The sequence below is a fragment of the Thermobia domestica genome, chromosome 6 (genome assembly GCF_964235325.1).
Source record: "Thermobia domestica chromosome 6, izTheDome1.hap1.1, whole genome shotgun sequence".
Taxonomy (NCBI): Eukaryota; Metazoa; Arthropoda; class Insecta; order Zygentoma; family Lepismatidae; genus Thermobia; species Thermobia domestica.
In genome coordinates, this window is record NC_137459.1 from 18,864,522 (window position 1) to 18,885,576 (window position 21,055).

The 21,055-nt window shown below is 40.4% G+C and overlaps 1 protein-coding gene across 3 annotated transcripts in view; it reads left to right on the forward strand.

Annotated features, from left to right (window-relative positions):
• Positions 1 to 2,786, forward strand: part of LOC145687864 (nucleoporin Nup188-like) — a 97,830-nt gene extending 95,044 nt beyond the window's left edge. For all 3 annotated transcript variants that reach the window (XM_081761365.1, XM_081761363.1, XM_081761364.1), the window contains exon 26: positions 1,662 to 2,786. In XM_081761365.1, coding sequence (XP_081617491.1) covers positions 1,662 to 2,153 — 492 coding nt within the window. In that variant the 3' untranslated portion in view covers positions 2,154 to 2,786. The remainder of the gene's footprint in view (positions 1 to 1,661) is intronic.
• Positions 2,787 to 21,055: the final 18,269 nt, after the last annotated feature.

Here is a 21,055-nt window from a genome sequence, read left to right on the forward strand (position 1 = left end):
GAAACGGGAGTCCCTCGAGGAAACCAATGGAGACGACGATGTTCACCAGACTCATGGCTTGTGATCGAGCCAAGGACCTCTACCACCAGAGGTGAGAGCTTTGCCGCACAGCCATCATGCCTCCGTATCCCTTGTCAATGAAAAGAACTAAGGAGTCTAAAGATGAAGATTCCTAGCGTAAAGTAAGAACCACATATCATGCTAAAATCATCATAATTCGAACCGATTCGAGTAACAGCAAAATTTCCCCTAACAAACTGTAAATGTAAATATGAAATAATACAGCTACAAAAGAAATTTTGTATGAGGACTACAGATTGAAATCCAAGTACAGTATAGTGATGGCGGAACCGAATTTCCGCCAAAATGATTTGAGGCGTAAGAAAGACAAAGAAAAGTACCAGCAAGTATGTAGTACTCGGTTCGATTTCCTGTAAAAGAGAAGCTTAATTTCCACTGCCTAGCCAACCGCTATTTGAATTAAGACTAGGAGATGCTGGAAGCGTATGCGATGGCCACGTTAAAAGTGCTGCATCTGGTTGGCGGTTACCTTTCCTGAGTTTTAATGCTTTATATTTTGATTTTATTTAATTGTATGACGTGACATTTGTGAGTGTATGCTTTTCAATATGATTATGCTGCATATATTTCCAACTTCATCTTTTTTTTTCTTTCTTTTAAAATCCCATACTTAAGTTTAGTATCGAATATACGAGGTGTGTTCAAAAAAAAAAAAAAAAAAAAAAAAAAAAAAAAAAAAAAAAAAAAGACCCAACTTTTAAAATAACGGGTCAACTGGCACAGGGAGCGCACGTAGCAGCAGGTAAGTCATCGAGCTACAGCCGCTGAAGTGAGTACGTATACAAGCTGTTCGTCGGATTAGTGACAAAATAATGATGTAAAAGTTTGAAGAACAACGTGTGTCTGCAAAATATTGCTACAAACTTGACAGTTTTACAGAGATATTTCAATTGCTTTTCTATTCATTTAGGGTCTCCCTTCCTCCAAAAGAAGTACATACGAGTCGGTGAAAGATCATTTTTTTTTTTTTTTATTGGAAAGACACTGTCCATTATGAATTTGTACCACTTAATTAGATGGTAAACAAACAGTTGTACCGGGAAAGTTTAGCGTGTTTGATGGATGTTGTGCGCAGGAAGAGGCCTGAATTGTGGAAAAACCAGATTTTAATGGTGCAGCATGTCGGTGCGCCAGCTCACATGTCACTCTTCATCCTCAGTTATCTGGGAAAAAAAAATCCACTTTGTTCTCTGGATTTAGCCCATCAGAGCTTTTCCTGTTTTCCAAACTTAAAATTACTTTGAAAGGACGTCGTTGCCAAACCATACAGGAGATTTAGGACAATGCGACAAGAGACCTGTACATCATCCCATAAGGTTTCATGAGCCTTTCCAAAAATGGAAGAAACATTGGGAACAGGGTATTGCCAGTAGAAGGGACACTGTTTAAAATGGTCTGAAATGAACAGAACAAATTTTATAGCAAAAATTCAGTCGTTTTGAACATACTGCGTATATTGTCAGAATGGTGCTTTAATCCAATTAGAGATTTGAAGAATCAGAGCATAACAATGTTGTTTTTTGTATAACTTTTCTTGTTAATATATAACTTGGTGTTAACGTAACTGTTTTTACTTGCAGCCTCTAATCCTCGAAAGAGCTCGCAAGGCCAAACATCAAAACATCCCCTTCCTAACTAGTACTCCACTTGCACCCTCGCCGAAGCCATTTCGTATAAGGAGCATGCATCGTGGCCGTCGTGCTCGTATCCTACAGGAAGACCAACCTCCATCCAAGAAATTTGAGGCTTCTAAAACGAAACGATCTCTTTTCGAAAGCGATGATGTGACTTCATCTCCTATCTATCTGGGCGCCTTTGACACCGACTCGGACGACACCATATCCACAATAGTTCCCGAAACTTCCAGGAAACTCACCTTTTCCTCACCACGAGCCAAAAAATACAACGAAGGCGAAATTTTGTATGAGCTAGAACATAGACCGCTCCGTCCAAGATTTCACATTCCGGATGTATCGGTAATTCAGTGTCAAGATGATGATGATATTAGTGAAAAATATTACAAACTCATTTGCCATGTTTTTAGTCGTGTTTTTGAAAAATCTACCTTATAGCCAAGTCAATATGAGTGATTTAAATAATGAAACTCTCTTGTCTTTGTCTTCAGAAACTTCCATTGCTTTTCATATTCCGAAAATAATGTCAGTGAACAATATTAGAAATTTGTAGTTTATCTTTTCAGTTGTGTTTTGAGCAAAGCTATATACAACCGTTTTATTTTTGGATGAGCTGTTGTGAAATTGTGAATATATTGTTAACTCAATTAATCCACCCACAGACCCGTTTTTAGCATAACTGTTACTGTTTATAATCTTACGAAGATCCATTATATTAGTAAATCATGGTACAATCTTTTTAGGTGTCTGATTTAGAAAATACTGTACCCCTACTTTTGATTCAACTTTCGAAATTAACTTGTGGCTTTCATAAACGATAAAATTAATTGAAAATCTTCGAATTCGTGTATTGTCTGTTAAGAATTTTTATCTACTGTAATTTTGTAATGAGAAGACACCTGAAAATTCATGGACTTGTGATGTACAGGTAATTTTTTTAATATAATGATTGAAAGAAGAATGTTTGTAGTGACCTGATCAAGAAAGTCTGGATTTAGTTTTTTGTATTTCGTTTTATATTCAAAATTATGTGTTGGTTTTATTGAATAATAAAGTTTTAATAAAAATATATATATATATTTTTTCATGAAGTGCACTTTTTTTTTAAAGGGAGGAAGTGACATTGAAGAGTAGTTCTGTCAGGTGATGAATTTCCTTGTGACTAAATGTATTTTCTGGTTTTTGAAGATCTGTACTGGCTTCCCCTTTAATCTTCTATTTTGAAAAGTATTACAAATACCAAAGAAAAAATTACTAGTTCCGAAATTTTCTTGTATTTGTATTTGCAACAGAACTTCTGGTTTCTTTTCAAGAGGGATCGTATGATTTATTACTGTACTAGTAGATGAGTGACAGCAGAAATTGATCCTATCCTAGGAAATATTTCTTAATTGGTTAGGATTTTCATTCTTTCACTCCCGATCTTAATAAGCTCTTCCTTTGAAAGTGGAAAACCTCTTCTATTTTCGATAATTCGACGATATTTCGATAATAATTCGACGATTCGATATTTTCGATAATAATTCGACGTAAGTCGCTGTTTAAATTCTCTCAACCAATATGGAGTTACGTTTGACATTGAATCTACGATAGCCTTCAAAAATATAGGATTCAAATATTCTCACTAGAAATCATAGGTTTATCAGTTTTTCTTTCAATAAGCTAATAAGGTGAAGATGAAAAGTGCTTTTGGAATGTTTTATCTGTATATTCTAGGGCCTCGTTGAATCGAATTTAATGAGATCGATGCTTTGGTTGAACAAAAATTAGGTTAAACCGATATAAAGGTATTTTGATGTTCAGTATAGTACTGCATATTTGTATACGTATCCCAATCGGGAGGGAGGGGCCACAGTGGCTTAGTGGTAGAGCGTTCACCTCTGGTGCATGGGGTCCCTGGTTCGATCCAGCTCGCGCCGTGTGGATTTTGTGGTGGACAAACACCGCGGGCTTGGGTTTTCTTGGGGTTCTCCCGTTTCCTCCCACTTTCTTCATTCCACCATTTCATTCATTTCTCATCATCACCGTCACCTTTAGCCTAGCAGGCATAATCATGGGACATAAAACTTAAAGGGGCCTATGCAGAGTCGTCCTGACTCGTGATTAGTGCCATACTAAAGAGTTCGACTAACATATGCTTCTTGCAGTAGTCAAGCTTTTAATATTACGCTAATGATACGTCAAAACGACTCTGCATAAGGCGGAAAGATTTCATTTTATTTTCATTGGGAATGTGCCTCTTGACCTTTACAGTACAGTACGTGTGCAAAAAATAGACAGAGGGGGGGGGGGGAAGTACAGCCAACGCATCATAGCAATGAACTTGTTCTTTGATAAAACTGTCAGACCAAAACGAACACTGTACTCACTGTTCGTGTCTTTAAACAAAAGTAGTGCGCAACTAAAAGCTTCTTTTAGCAATTCAGTTAATCGGGATTCGGTTAAACGGGACTGCAGTGAGGATATATGTAATTCCTTGGACTGTAACTATTACCACTTTCGCTTTATAAACTTCAATATTAAAATCGGAAGTGAAGGACTTGCTTATGTAACTTCAATTTTAATAGAGGGATTAAACCTAATTTTGAGAGAGAAAATTTGTTTAAAAAAAAAAAAAAATGCTCTATGGGGATCAATACTGACACCAGAGTAAATTCTACAGCATCTGGTTTCAGTAGAGAGTTAAGGGCGGGGATCGTATGTTCTGGGATGCTGAATTTATACAGGGTTTATACGGGCCAGGGAAGTCGGGGGAAACTCAGGGAAAATAGTGCAGGCCAGGAAAGCTCAGGGAAAGGACCGGAAATCAGGGAAGTTTTATAAAATATATTTTTTTTAGCATTAATTGTACATCTATTTCAGCTTACCCAGCCATTATATGGGACGTTGCTCAGATTTTTATGGGAGGTAAGTGGAATGTACGTATGAGCAATTGATTATTATTTCTCTCTATAAAATATATGTTCTCATATATAAATATCCACCAGTATTTATTCCTTATTTAGTCAACATTATCCGACACCTGTCATGAAAGTCAGGGAATTTCCTGCTAAAGGTCGGGGAAATATATTTCTCCAGATCAGTAGGAACCCTGCTATATAAAGAAACATTTCTTGCCCTCATCGTTCGTCCTCTATAACGATTAATATTGATACCGGAAATGCTAAATTTCTACCATTTCCGGTTAGACTAGGGATTACAGCCTAGATTAAACCTATTTTGGATCCACTAAGTTCATATAAACAACCATTTCTTGCTATTTGTTACCACTTTTATATGAGGACCAGCCGGATGTTACAGTGGACTTCAACCATTTCCGGTCTTTATGTAAGGGTAGAAAAATGGGTGTAATTTTCAGATGCTGAATCCACATCAAATAACCATTTCTCGCTTTTTTTTTATCATTCATTTTTATTATTCTTCCTATCTTGAGTCGCAGGGAACTCAAAAACTTATTGGCATCAAAGTCTCATATCAGTGAGTTGACTGACATCTTTACAAATCGCAGAGAACGCAGGAGCAACTTTTCAAGCGATTTTTGAAAAATACAACAGTGTGGCAAAGGAACTTGATGTTCACTTAACAGTTTCAAGAACTTTGTCTTGATAAGTTCATCGTGCTAATCCTCTTCCGACTTTTACAAAATATCATTGCAGAGTATTTTTTGTCCTATACAGTGATTTTCTTTTACAGTCACTAAATAATAGATTTTCTGAGATAATACTCCAGGTTTCTCTCTGTATTACATCTATGCGAGATGAGAAATCTTTCTAAGCCTCAGTTCTTGCAGAAGATGGAAGAAGTAAGCCGAACGTACAAGATAGAAAATTTCATTTCTCTGGCAGAATGCTGGTTCGATTTATGGAGACATAAAAGTCTGAACACTGTCAATTTGGAAAAACTCATTCTTTTCCACTTGATTGACCAATCTACATTTTACCCTGCAATAAAGGAGACAGTACAAATTTCTATTACACTTCCTCTTACAGCTTGTATTGTTGAAGGAAGTTCCAGTACATTAAGACGTGTTAAAACTTTGTTAAGATCCACCATTTCTGAAGGAAGATTGACAGGATTATGCATGATGAGTCTGAGAAATTGTACAAAAGAACAAAACTGAATTTATATCTGATGTACAGTATGCGGCAAAACAAACAGTACAGAAATCACATCATTGACATTTATTTATTTATTTATTTATTGTACAGTCCGCAGCAAAAACCTGCAACATGAGCATGTAAGTTTATTGTGAAACGACGAAGTCTTTTGCTCTAAAATAAGTGTGAAGGGAAGGACGCCGAGGTTTCCCTGGCGTGATTCGTGCCACTTAGACGTTATGCTGATTTCCTGATCTGTTAGGCGTAGTTTCACAATAAACTTACATGCTCATGTTGCATGTTTTTTGGTGCGGACTGTACAACATAATGAAACATAGGAAATGTCAAATGGATGTCAACTAAATGTTACTCAACATATATTGTAAATTTAAGAAGAATCGTACCTGTACATCATGTGTTCAAAATGACCAATACGTCACACATTCTTCATAGCGGTTTGAGCACGCTAGTGAACACGGGTTGCTGGAACGACAAAACAAGTGACCGAGTCTTCTCTCTCAACTCTGTTATAGTGGCAAGGGGCTGGATATCTATTCCAAAAATTGCTTCCTTCAGCATATCCCATATGTAAACATCTGGAACCGTGAGGTCAGGGGAGTGGGAAGGATATGGAAAATCCGTTCCATGGGAAATCAGGTAATGTTCAGACTGTTGTGGGCAGTAGCTCAGTCTTGCTGCATCCATTATTGTAATCAGATTTTTTTGTGTGGTAAAAAACTGCGTAAATCATGCAAGAATGGGTCAATCAACTGTCGATTGGTGTAGCGATCAAGGTACACATGTTTTCCGTTACTAAACCATATGGTGATGATGAAGCCACCAGACCATAGCATATACCATAGCAGCATATGCCATATACCATAGCAGCAGAGCAATACAGTAGACATGCGCGCTCATCTCCTGCAGTGAGATGCTGCCCCATACCGTATGAGCGGAAATAGTGCTCGACAATAAACATACTTCTTCTCTATTGTAATATTATCTTCGTACCAACTGCACACTACGCTAAATCCACACACAACTAAACACACACGTGGCACTCACAGCTCATACCACATTGTACCTACGCGCATCCGTGCGCAAATTTCAGTACTGTTTGTTTTGCCGCATACTGTATTGGATGGCTATGGGAAAGAACCAAGATATATATATATATATATATAATATAATATAATATAATTTTTGTTCAAAAAGTAACACGTATAAAGCAGTGATTGGTTATTCGTGTGCTATATGAATTCTTTGTGTAGGTGGGGGTAATTCTTGTTAAGAGTAATTATATGAAGCAAATTTAGTGTTTTTAATTAACCACGTGAGTTTGAAAACAGTCAATGTCAAACAAACTTGTAGGATATGCAAAATTTCTGCATTAGTACTTCATTAGCTGTGATTCGTATAATAATGAATGATAGAGGATATAAATTTGAACTACAAGTCAAATTTAGTAAACAATCTAGTTAGGTGAATCGTGAAATAATGTGTGATATCAGGTACCAGAAACATGAGGACGTTGGTAGATAATGCTGAATGCTGTGCCTCCTGCTATTGGTAAGTAGTAAAATACAATTTTTTTCTTTCTTTTAAATATTCCGTTCAGTGTTGACAGAAGTTTATATTTATATTGTTCTTATATCAATAAAACGTATTTTCATTTGTCTCGAAATTTATATGCCATATTGACTTGTTAAATAAAAGGAGAGCGAAGGGATAAATAGGTATGTGTGCGCAATTTCGCCATGTTAAGCTTTGAATGACTGTTGCAAATTCCTGATAGGTATGGCGAGTACGTCTGTACTGGAAATGGATAGTATACGGCTTAAGTTATCTGCGGGACAAAAATAGCATCCGTACGTTAACAGTTTATTACTTCTAAAATACAAAACAAAAAGTATGCAACTGACGAAATTGCATACACTCTGTTCACAATTTTCCCACTCCTACTGTAAACATAGAGGACAAGTTAAACCGCTCGACAAAATAAATACTGGAGTACATATTTTCACAGATGAATATTGTGATAAACATAATACATAATCATTAGTAAATATTTATTTATTTAACTTCTGGGCCGTGGCTTCATTTAAATGCTGAGCTTTTCTTTTCGTCACTTCAGGGTGCAGTAACAAAAATCCACGAAGCCATGTTCGATGTGCTGCATCTTGTATATTGTTGTAAGGATATGGCACTTTGTTTTGTGTACGAAACTTTGACACATTTTTTCAACAGTCGAGGTGTGAGAGGAAACCCTACGTCTGCTAGCCGCACAATCTTCTGGAGTAAGACCTCTTCCTCTGCTACACTTAACACAAGTTTTCTATCACGGAGTGTATGTTGTGTCTTTCGTGCTTGTACCGAGGTACCTAATGTTCGACGTGTTATGTTGAATTGCTTATTTGTAGCGTTGACAGATAGCCGATGCTGGGTAACGCTGATCACGGCATTCTTTAAACCCATGGATGAACACTTGCAGTACTTCTTTTTATTCCGTCCGTCTGCAATTACCTGCAACTAAATCGAAGGAAAGAAGATATCACTGCCGTTGTTCCATTTATGTCATGCACATTAGCATAGGTTCCAACTTTTCCACCCTTTGTTCTGCTTGGCGAAATTGCAAGCACTTCCAAAGACTACATAAATGGGGTGACAATATGACTCCCAATGTATACACGACTCCAAAAGTGCATTACCGCCTGCAATTCTCCTTTTCCTGCAATAGCAGGCAACCCTAAAAGCTCGGCGGTTGGGTTGGTTGTAAATTCGAAAGGCGTTGGACTAAACCTCAATTTTGTCACAAATATATCAGTGTGGCAAACTGCAAATAAGAGAATAAAACAAATTGTTAAGAATGACGATTTTATTATTGTGACGGAGTTGGATGACATCAAAAGTTACAAAATGACTTACTTAAGCAGTTCAACCAAGATGAATAGTAAGAAACAGATATAAGAAGAAAGCATTTCTCTCTTTCCCCCCTCCTCACCCAAAAAAAGAAACTCATAAAAAGAAAGTTATATAATATAAAGGTTTCATATAAAATCCTAACAGCACAAAAACAAATAGATAACGTAACGAAAAAGAGACAAACACAGAAAAGGGGACACCAGTAGCGTAGTAGATTTGCGGCCCTCCCATGCAACATAAAGAAATGGGATCCTAGTTGTAAACCCCATTGTTATCGTTTCCTTTTAAAAATTTCTGACTCTGCCTAAGAGCATGAATGCATGTAGCGAGAGAGAAATAAAAAAAACTCTCTTATGGTAAATTCCAGTTCAAAGTTCGAAGCACTTGCTTTTGCACGTGATTTTTTGTTTCTTTTTTCAGGGAACAGGAAAGTTCTGGTGCCTAAGAAATTATATCATAAAATATTGTAAATTTGCAAGTGGATGTATTTACATTGCAATTTGTGGTAATAAAGATATTATGATTAGAAAACAATATTGTAAAAAGTAAGTTTAATTTCTTCATCCATCGCAAGTCTTAGGGGTCCCTTATACCTCACCGTCTCCCGAATATCGATATCTAAAATTTAGAATGATATATTCATGTCCATATATTCGCGATAGCGATGCATCGACATATCACAGGCCCAGGTCCGAGAAGTGATGCTTGAAATATACTAGAATCAACATTCAAATTCTAAATAAGTTCTCCATTTCCGTATTCAATGTTGAGGGGGAAGGCTGTGAACCCGAATAGAAATTTAAAAAAATGTTAAGATAAAAGTAGGTTTTCCGTCTCCCCTTGAATACAAAAATTAACAGAAAACTATTACTGTAATTAACCTTTATAGCTGTATGGATGGTTTTATCTCGCGTAATAAAATACTGAGATTGAACCACAGCAAAGGTATACATCACAACCCAAAAGCTTCGAACCGAATCTGATTTCTCACATCACTGCAATGCTCAGGGACCAAGACCCCTCCAATAATTAAAGAAAGTTAATGATGATAGAAGAATTGGTTGAATAAAATGTGGGAGGAAGCGGGAGTACCCTGAGAAAACCCACGGATACGATCTTGTGCATTACAAAGTTACTTGGAACATCAGACATAGCGCTCTACCACTGAGCCACCACGTCCAATGATTAAAGTAAGTCAATGATAATAGAAGAATTGGTGGAATGAAATGTGGGAGGAAGCGACAGTACCCTGACAAAGCACCCGGATACAATCTCGTAAACCACAAATTTACTTGGCGCACACGAGGAAGCGCTCTACCCTGAGCCACCGCGCCCAATTTTTGAAGCAAGTCAATTATAATAGAGGAATTGGTGGAATGAAAAGTGGGAAGAAACGGAAGTACCCTAAGTAAACCCACGGATAAGATCTTGTCCATCACAAAATTATTAAGCTCACCAGAGGAAGTGCTCTACCACTGAGCCACTGCGCCCAATAATTAGAGCAAGTGTGATAATAGAGGAATTGGTGGAATGAAATGTGGGAGGAAGCGGGACTGCCCAGAAAACCATGGGTACGTTATTGTCCACGAAAAACTTAATTGGCCCACAAGAGGAAGCGCTCTACCAGTGAGCCACCGCGCCCAATGATTAATGTAAGGCAGAGATAATAGAGGAATTGGTGGAATGAAATGTGGAAGGAAGCGAGAGTACCCTAACAAAACACCTGGATACAATCTTGTAAACCACAAACTTACTTGGGCCACCAGAGGAAGCGCTCTACCACTGAGCCACCGCTCCCAATGATTAAACCAATTCAATGATAACAGACGAGTTGCTGGAATGAAAAGTGGGAAGAAACGGGAGTACACTAAGTAAAACCACGGATACAATCTTGTCCACCACAAACTTACTTGCCCCACCAGAGAAAGCGCTCTATCACTGAGCCACCGCACTCAATGATTGAAGCAAGTCAATAACAATAGAAGAATTGGTGAGTGAAATGTGCGACGAAGCGGGAGTACCCTGTCAAAACCTACGGATAAGATCTTGTCCACCGCAAACGTACTTGGCCCACTAGACGAAACGCTCTACCACTGAGCCACCGCGCTTAATGATTAAGGTAGGTCAATAATAATAGAGGAATTTGTGGAATGAAAAGTCGGAACAATCGGGAGTACCCTGGCAAAACCCAGGGATACGGTCTTGTCCATTACAAACTTACTTGGCCCACCAGAGGAAGCGCTCTACCACTGAGCCACTGCGCCCAGTGATTGAAGCAAGTCAATGATAATAAAGGAATTGGTGGAGTGAAATGTGGGAGGAAGGGAAAGTGCCCTGAAAAAAACATGGATACGATCTTGTCCATTACAAACCTAATTTGCCCACAAGAGGAAACGCTCTATCAGTGAGCCACCGCGCCCAATGATTAATGTAAGTCAATGATAATAGAGGAAGTGGTGGAATGAAAAGTGGGAAGAACCGAAAGTACCCTCAGAAAACCCACGCATACGATCTTGTCCATCACAAACTTACTTAGCCCACCACTGGAAGCGCTCTACCACTGACCCACTGCACCCAATGATTGAAGCAAGTCAATAATAAAAGAGGAGTGAAAAGAGGAAAGAAGCGGGAGAACCCTGTCAAAACCCACGGATACTATATTTTCCACCACAAACATACTTGGCCCACCAGACGAAGCGCTCTACTACTGAGCCACCGCGCCCAATGAATACGGTAGATCAATAATAATAGGGGAATTGGTGGAATGAAAAGAGGGAATATTCGGAAGTTCCCTGATAAAAACCCACGGATACGATCTTGTCCATTCCAAAGTTACTTGGCACATCAGAGGAAGCGCAATACAACTGAGCCACCACGCACAATGATTAAACCAAATCAATGATAAAAGAGGAGTTGCTGGAATGAAAAGTCGGAAGAAGCAGAAGTCCCCTGAGAATGCTACACGGATACGATCCTGTCGACCACAAAACTTACTTGGCTGGAGATTGAAACAAATAGGACCCCACGCACGGGATGGAGCGCTCTACGAATGACACACCGCGCCCAATGATTACAGCAATTCAATGATAATAGAGGAATTGGTGGAATTAACTGTGAGAGGAAGAGGGAGTATCGTGACAAAACCCACGGATACGACCTCGTCCACCACAAACTTACTTGGCCCACCAGACGAAGCGCTTATCACTGAGCCACCGTGCCCAATGATTAGAGTAAGTCAGTTATAATATAGGGATTGATGGTATGAAATGTGAGAGGAAGCGGGAGTACTATGAGAAAACACACGGATACGATCCTGTCCACCACACAACTTACTTGGCTGGGGATCGAAACAATAAGGTACCACGCAAGAAACAAAGCGCTCTACCACTGAGACACTGCGCCCAATGATTAAGATAGATCAATAATAGAGGAATTGGCGGAATGAAAAGTGGGAAGAATCGGCAGTACCCTGAGAAAACCTACGGATACGATCTTGTCCATTACAAAGTTACTTGGCACATCAGACGAAGCGCTCTACCACCGAGCCACCGCGTCCAATAATTAAAGTAAGTTAATGATAATAGAAGAATTGGTGGAATGAAATGTGGGAGGAAGCGACAGTAACCTGACAAAGCACCAGGATACAATCTCGTAAACCACAAACTTACTTGGCGCACACGAGGTAGCGCTCTACACTGAGCCAACGCGCCCAATTTTTGAAGCAAGTCACTTATAATAGAGGAATTGGTGGAATGAAAAGTTCGAAGAAACGGGAGTACCCTAAGTAAACCCACGGATAAGATCTTGTCCATCACAAAATTAATAAGTTCAACAGAGGAAGTGCTCTACCACTGAGCCACTGCGCCCAATAATTGAAGCAAGTCAATGATAATATAGGAATTGGTGGAGTGAAATGTGGGAGGAAGCTGTAGTACCCTCACAAAACCCACGGATATGATCTTGTTCACCACAAACTTACTTGGGCCACCAGAGGAAGCGCTCTACCTCTGAGCCACTGCGGCCAATGATTGAAAGAAGTCAATGATAATAGAAGAATTCGTGGACTGAAATGTGGGAGGAAGCTCGAGGACCCCGTCAAAACCCACGTATATGATCGTGTTAACCACGATCTTACTTGGCCTACCATAGGAGACGCTCTACAACTGAGCCACCGCTTCCAATGATTAAACCAATTCAATGATAATAGACGAGTTGCTGGAATGAAAATGGGAAGAAACGGGAGTACACTAATAAAACCACGGATACAATCTTGTCCACCACAAACTTACTTACCCCACCAGAGGAAGCGCTCTATCACTGAGCCACCACACTCAATGATTGAAGTAAAGAACAATAGAAGAATTGGTGGAGTGAAATGTGCGAGGAAGCGGGAGTACCCTGTCAAAACCCACGGATACTATATTTTTTTACCACAAACGTACTTGGCCCACCAGACGAAGCGCTCTACTACTGAGCCACCGCGCCCAATGATTACGGTAGGTCAATAATAATAGGGGAATTGATGGAATGAAAAGAAGGAAGAATCGGGAGTTCCTTGACAAAACCCATGGATACGATCTTGTCCATTACAAAGTTATTTAGCACATCAGACGAAGCGCTCTACCACTGCTCCACCGCGTCCAATGATTATGTAAATCAATGATAATAGAGAAATTGGTGGAATGAAAAGTGGGAAGAAGCGGGAGTACCTTCAGAAACCCACGTAGACGATCTTGTCCATCACAAACTTACTTGGCCCACCGGAGAGAGCGCTCTACCACTGAGCCACTGTGTTCAATGATTGAAGTAAGTCAATGATAATAGAAGAATTGGTGGAATTAACTGTGAGAGGAAGAGGGAGTACTCTGACAAAACCCACGGATACGATCTTGTCCATTACAAAGTTACTTGGCATATCAGACGAAGCGCTCTACCACTGAGCCACCGCGTCCAATGATTAAAGTAAGTCAATAATAATAGAAGAATTGGTGGAATGGAATGTGGGACGAAGCGAGAGTACCCTGACAAAATCCACGGATACAATCTTGTAAACCACAATCTTGCTTGGCCCACCAGAGGAAGCGCTCTACCACTGAGCCAGCTCGCCCAATGATTATTGTAAATCTATGATAATAGAGGAATTGGTGGAATGAAAAGTGGGAAGAAGCGGGAGTACGTTTAGAAAACCCACGTAGACGATCTTGTCCACCACAAACTTACTTGGCCCACCAGAGGAAGCGCTCTACCACTGAACCATTGCGCCCTATGATTAAAGTAAGTCAATGATAATACAGATATTGGTGGAATGGAATGTGGGAGGAAGCGGGAGTACCCTGACAAAACCCACAGATGACAAAATCCACGGATACAATGTTGTAAACCACAATCTTGCTTGGCCCACCAGAGGAAGCGCTCTACCACTGAGCCACCCCGCCCAATGATTATTGTAAATCTATGATAATAGAGGAATTGGTGGAATGAAAAGTGGGAAGAAGCGGGAGTACGTTTAGAAAACCCACGTAGACGATCTTGTCCACCACAAACTTACTTGGCCCACCAGAGGAAGCGCTCTATCACTGAGCCACCACACTCAATGATTGAAGCAAGTAAAGAACACTAGAAGAATTGGTGGAGTGAAATGTGCGAGGAAGCGGGAGTACCCTGTCAAAACCCACGGATACTATATTTTTTTACCACAAACGTACTTGGCCCACCAGACGAAGCGCTCTACTACTGAGCCACCGCGCCCAATGATTACGGTAGGTCAATAATAATAGGGGAATTGATGGAATGAAAAGAGGGAAGAATCGGGAGTTCCTTGACAAAACCCACGGATACGATCTTGTCCATTACAAAGTTATTTGGCACATCAGACCAAGCGCTCTACCACTGAGCCACCGCGTCCAATGATTATGTAAATCAATGGTAATAGAGGAATTGGTGGAATGAAAAGTGGGAAGAAACGGGAGTACCTTCAGAAACCCACGTAGACGATCTTGTCCATCACAAACTTACTTCGCCCACCAGAGAGAGCGCTCTACCACTGAGCCACTGTGTTCAATGATTGAAGTAAGTCAATGATAATAGAGGAATTGGTGGAATTAACTGTGAGAGGAAGAGGGAGTACTCTGACAAAACCCACGGATACGACCTCGTCCACCACAAACTTACTTGGCCCACCAGACGAAGCGCTTTACCACTGAGCCACCGTGCCCAATGATTAGAGTAAGTCAGTGATAATATAGGGATTGATGGAATGAAATGTGAGGAAGCGGGAGTACTCTGAGAAAACACACGGATACGATCCTGTCCACCACACAACTTACTTGGCTGGGGATCGAAACAATAAGGAACCACGACGAAACGAAGCGCTCTACCACTGAGACACTGCGCCCAATGATTAAGATAGGTCAATAATAGGGGAATTGGCGGAATGAAAAGTGGGAAGAATCGGGAGTACCCTGACAAAACCCACGGATACGATCTCGTCCATTACAAAGTTACTTGGCACATCAGACGAAGCGCTCTACCACTGAGCCACCGCGTCCAATGATTAAAGTAAGTCAATGATAATAGAAGAATTGGTGGAATGGAATGTGAGACGAAGCGAGAGTACCCTGACAAAATCCACGGATACAGTCTTGTAAACCACAATCTTGCTTGGCCCACCAGAGGAAGCGCTCTACCACTGAGCCACCCCGCCCAATGATTATTGTAAATCTATGATAATAGAGGAATTGGTGAAATGAAAAGTGGGAAGAAGCGGGAGTACGTTTAGAAAACCCACGTAGACGATCTTGTCCACCACAAACTTACTTACCCCACCAGGGGAAGCGCTCTATCACTGATTCACCACACTCAATAATTGAAGCAAGTAAAGAACAATAGAAGAATTGGTGGAGTGAAATGTGCGAGGAAGCGGGAGTACCCTGTCAAAACCCACGGATACTATATTTTTTACCACAAACGTACTTGGCCCACCAGAGGAAGCGCTCTACTACTGAGCCACCGCGCCCAATGATTACGGTAGGTCAATAATAATAGGGGAATTGATGGAATGAAAAGAGGGAAGAATCGGGAGTTCCTTGACAAAACCCACGTAGACGATCTTGTCCATCACAAACTTACTTGGCCCACCGGAGAGAGCGCTCTACCACTGAGCCACTGTGTTCAATGATTGAAGTAAGTCAATGATAATAGAGGAATTGGTGGAATTAACTGTGAGAGGAAGAGGGAGTACTCTGACAAAACCCACGGATACGACCTCGTCCACCACAAACTTACTTGGCCCACCAGACGAAGCGCTTTACCACTGAGCCACCGTGCCCAATGATTAGAGTAAGTCAGTGATAATATAGGGATTGATGGAATGAAATGTGAGAGGAAGCGGGAGTACTCTGAGAAAACACACGGATACAATATTGTCCACCACACAACTTACTTGGCTGGGGATCGAAACAATAAGGAACCACGACGAAATGAAGCGCTCTACCACTGAGACACTGCGCCCAATGATTAAGATAGATCAATAATAGAGGAATTGGCGGAATGAAAAGTGGGAAGAATCGGGAGTACCCTGACAAAACCCACGGATACGATCTTGTCCATTACAAAGTTACTTGGCACATCAGACGAAGCGCTCTACCACTGAGCCACCGCGTCCAATGATTAAAGTAAGTCAATGATAATAGAAGAATTGGTGGAATGGAATGTGGGACGAAGCGGGAGTACCTTCACAAACCCACGTAGACGATCTTGTCCATCACAAACTTACTTGGCCCACCGGAGAGAGCGCTCTACCACTGAGCCACTGTGTTCAATGATTGAAGTAAGTCAATGATAATAGAGGAATTGGTGGAATTAACTGTGTGAGGAAGAGGGAGTACTCTGACAAAACCCACGGATACGACCTCGTCCACCACAAACTTGGCCCACCAGACGAAGCGCTTTACCACTGAGCCACCGTGCCCAATGATTAAAGTAAGTCAGTGATAATATAGGGATTGATGGAATGAAATGTGAGGAAGCGGGAGTACTCTGAGAAAACACACGGATACGATCCTGTCCACCACACAACTTACTTGGCTGGGGATCGAAACAATAAGGAACCACGCACGAAACGAAGCGCTCTACCTCTGAGACACTGCGCCCAATGATTAAGATAGGTCAATAATAGAAGAATTGGCGGAATGAAAAGTGGGAAGAATCGGGAGTACCCTGACAAAACCCACGGATACGATCTTGTCCATTACAAAGTTACTTGGCACATCAGACGAAGCGCTCTACCACTGAGACACCGCGTCCAATGATTAAAGTAAGTCAATGATAATAGAAAAATTGGTGGAATGGAATGTGGGACGAAGCGAGAGTACCCTGACAAAATCCACGGATACAATCTTGTAAACCACAATCTTGCTTGGCCCACCAGAGGAAGCGCTCTACCACTGAGCCACCCCGCCCAATGATTATTGTAAATCTATGATAATAGAGGAATTGGTGGAATGAAAAGTGGGAAGAAGCGGGAGTACGTTTAGAAAACCCACGTAGACGACCTTGTCCACCACAAACTTACTTGGCCCACCAGAGGAAGCGCTCTACCACTGAACCATTGCGCCCAATGATTAAAGTAAGTCAATGATAATACAGATATTGGTGGAATGAAATGTGGGAGGAAGCGGGAGTACCCTGACAAAACCCACAGATACAATCTTGTAAACCACAATCTTGCTTGGCCCACCAGAGGAAGCGCACTACAACTGAGCCACCACGCACAATGATTAAACCAAATCAATGATAATAGAGGAGTTGCTGGAATTAAAAATTGGGAAGAAGCAGAAGTACCCTGAGAATACACAAGGATACGATCCTGTCGACCACAAAACTTACTTGGCTGGGTATTGAAAGAAATAGGACCCCACGCACGAGACGGAGCGCTGTACGAATGACACACCGCGCCCAATGATTACAGCAATTGAATGATAATAGAGGAATTGGTGGAATTAACTGTGAGAGGAAGAGGGAGTACTCTGACAAAACCCACGGATACGACCTCGTCTACCACAAACTTACTTGGCCCACCAGACGAAGCGCTTTACCACTCAGCCACCGTGCCCAATGATTAGAGTAAGTCAGTGATAATATAGGGATTGATGGAATGAAATGTGAGGAAGCGGGAGTACTCTGAGAAAACACACGGATACGATCCTGTCCACCACACAACTTACTTGACTGGGGATCGAAACAATAAGGAACCACGACGAAACGAAGCGTTCTACCACTGAGACACTGCGCCCAATGATTAAGATAGGTCAATAATAGAGGAATTGGCGGAATGAAAAGTGGGAAGAATCGGGAGTACCATGACAAAACCCACGGATACGATCTTGTCCATTACAAAGTTACTTGGCACATCAGACGAAGCGCTCTACCACTGAGCCACCGCGTCCAATGATTAAAGTAAGTCAATAATAATAGAAGAATTGGTGGAATGGAATGTGGGACGAAGCGAGAGTACACTGACAAAATCCACGGATACAATGTTGTAAACCACAATCTTGCTTGGCCCACCAGAGGAAGCGCTCTACCACTGAGCCACCTCGCTCAATGATTATTGTAAATCTATGATAATAGAGGAATTGGTGGAATGAAAAGTGGGAAGAAGCGGGAGTACGTTTAGAAAACCCACGTAGACGATCTTGTCCACCACAAACTTACTTGGCCCACCAGAGGAAGCGCTCTACCACTGAACCATTGCGCCCAATGATTAAAGTAAGTCAATGATAATACAGATATTGGTGGAATGAAATGTGGGAGGAAGCGGGAGTACCCTGACAAAACCCACAGATACAATCTTGTAAACCACAATCTTGCTTGGCCCACCAGAGGAAGCGCACTACAACTGAGCCACCACGCACAATGATTAAACCAAATCAATGATAATAGAGGAGTTGCTGGAATTAAAAATTGGGAAGAAGCAGAAGTACCCTGAGAATACACACGGATACGATCCTGTCGACCACAAAACTTACTTGGCTGGGTATTGAAAGAAATAGGACCCCACGTACGAGACGGAGCGCTCTACGAATGACACACCGCGCCCAATGATTACAGCAATTCAATGATAATAGAGGAATTGGTGGAATTAACTGTGAGAGGAAGAGGGAGTATCGTGACAAAACCCACGGATACGACCTCGTCCACCACAAACTTACTTGGCCCACCAGACGAAGCGCTCTACCACTGAACCATTGCGCCCAATGATTAAAGTAAGTCAATGATAATACAGGTATTGGTGGAATGAAATGTGGGAGGAAGCGGGAGTACCGTACTCACGGGCAAAAGTAAGTGCTTCGAACTTTGAACTAGAATTTACCATAAGAAAGTTTTTTATTTCTCTCTCTTGGAGATTTCCACCCCTTTTGGCCTTTGGGACCGCTCATTGACAAAACGTAAAAAACATGATCATATATGCATTCATGCTCTTAGGCAGAGTCAGAGATTTTGAAAAGGAAACGACTTTTAATAATAATAATAATAATAATAATAATAATTATTATTATTATTATTATAACAATGGGGTTTACAACTAGGGTCCCATTTCTTTATCTTGCATGGGAGGGCCGCAAGTCTGCTTCGCCACTGGTGTCCCCTGTTCTGTGTTTATCTCTTTTTCGTTTCGTTTAGCTATTTGTTTTGTGCTGTTAGGATTTTATATGAAACCTTTATATTATATAACTGTCTTTTTATGAGTTTCTTGTTTTTGGGTTAGGAGGGGGGAAAGAGAGAAATGCTTTCTTCTTATATCTGTTTCTTACCATTCATCTTGTTTGAACTGCTTATGTAAGTCATTTTGTAACTTTTGATGTCATCCAACTCCGTCAGAATAATAAAATTGTCATTCTTAACAATTTGTTTTATTCTCTTATTTGCAGTTTGCCACACTGATATATTTGTGACAAAATTGAGGTTTAGTCCAACGTCTTTCGAATTTACAACCAACCCTACCGCCGAGCTTTTAGGGTTGCCTGCTATTGCAGGAAAAGGAGAATTGCAGGTGGTAATGCACTTTTGGAGTCGTGTATACAACACAGCGTTACACACATCATTGTGGGACATAAAGAATTCGTCTTCACAATGCAACACTTACCACAAAGCTTCGAACCTTCCTTCCATCTGGAACAATGCACCGCACTTCGTTGGTCTCGATCTTATAACAGCACGTCTATTATATACACTGACTGCCTGTCTTTCGCGCCTAGCTTCTACCCATCGAAATGGAACAAAACACGTTCACCATGGGCGATCTACCTATACACTAGAAACATCTACCGACTTACCCTAACATGTTTGGAAATACAGGTACCTGGCTGAATTGCAAACATGGCGGAATTGCGCACACCTACCTTATATTTTAAAAGAGAACGCCGAAAACTTGTATTACAAAGGTTTTGAAGTATTCTCTACAATTTATTTTGGAGTATATAAAGATTCATTTTATATAATCAATTTTGTCATAGAATTTCATTTCGTATTTGTTGGCTTTCGTAGAGTTTTGCAATAATAATAGTACTATAAAAATAAATATTTTCATGTTTTGTAGAAAAGAAAACGCTACTAAAACGAAGGTGTGACTTGATTCCCGAAAATTAGTTGAGCACATTAAATTGTTAAATATCGTTTTCAGTACTCCAGAGCACAAATACTTCAGTTTTGTCTTTTTCGTAATAATAATAATAATAATAATAATAATAATAATAATAATAATAATAATAATAAACATCTCCTAGAATGCATACAACATATTAATAATCATTATAGGCCTTGGAGTTTGTTTAGTCTGAATTCCAACAAGTCAAAAATTATGTAAAAGCAGGTTAATTCTCTTGAATCCCCCTGCGAAATTTCGCGCGGAAGCCTCTAGTCCCGCATAATCTCCTGCATATGTGGTTTTAGCTCCTAAAACGTTGCTAACTAACAAGCAAGGGTTTTCAAGTGTCATACTCAAATTTGCTTGAAACTCCTGGAGTAAATAAAAAAATCAAAAGTAGGACATACGTGTTTTTTATATCAGCCAACGTGGGGGATGAAGTGGTAAACACCCCCTAAAGTGCGAACATAAGGCAATATGACACATTTTAGCAAGATTATAACTAGCAACGCACAATCAGAATTTGCTTGAAGCTCCTGCAGTGAATAAAGTTATCAAAAGTAGGACATACATGTGATTTTGTGATTTCGTGAAACATTATCGCTTACAATTTTGCATATAAATTAAAATTTACAAGTGTCACACTCCGATTTTCTTGAAACTCCTGGAGTGAA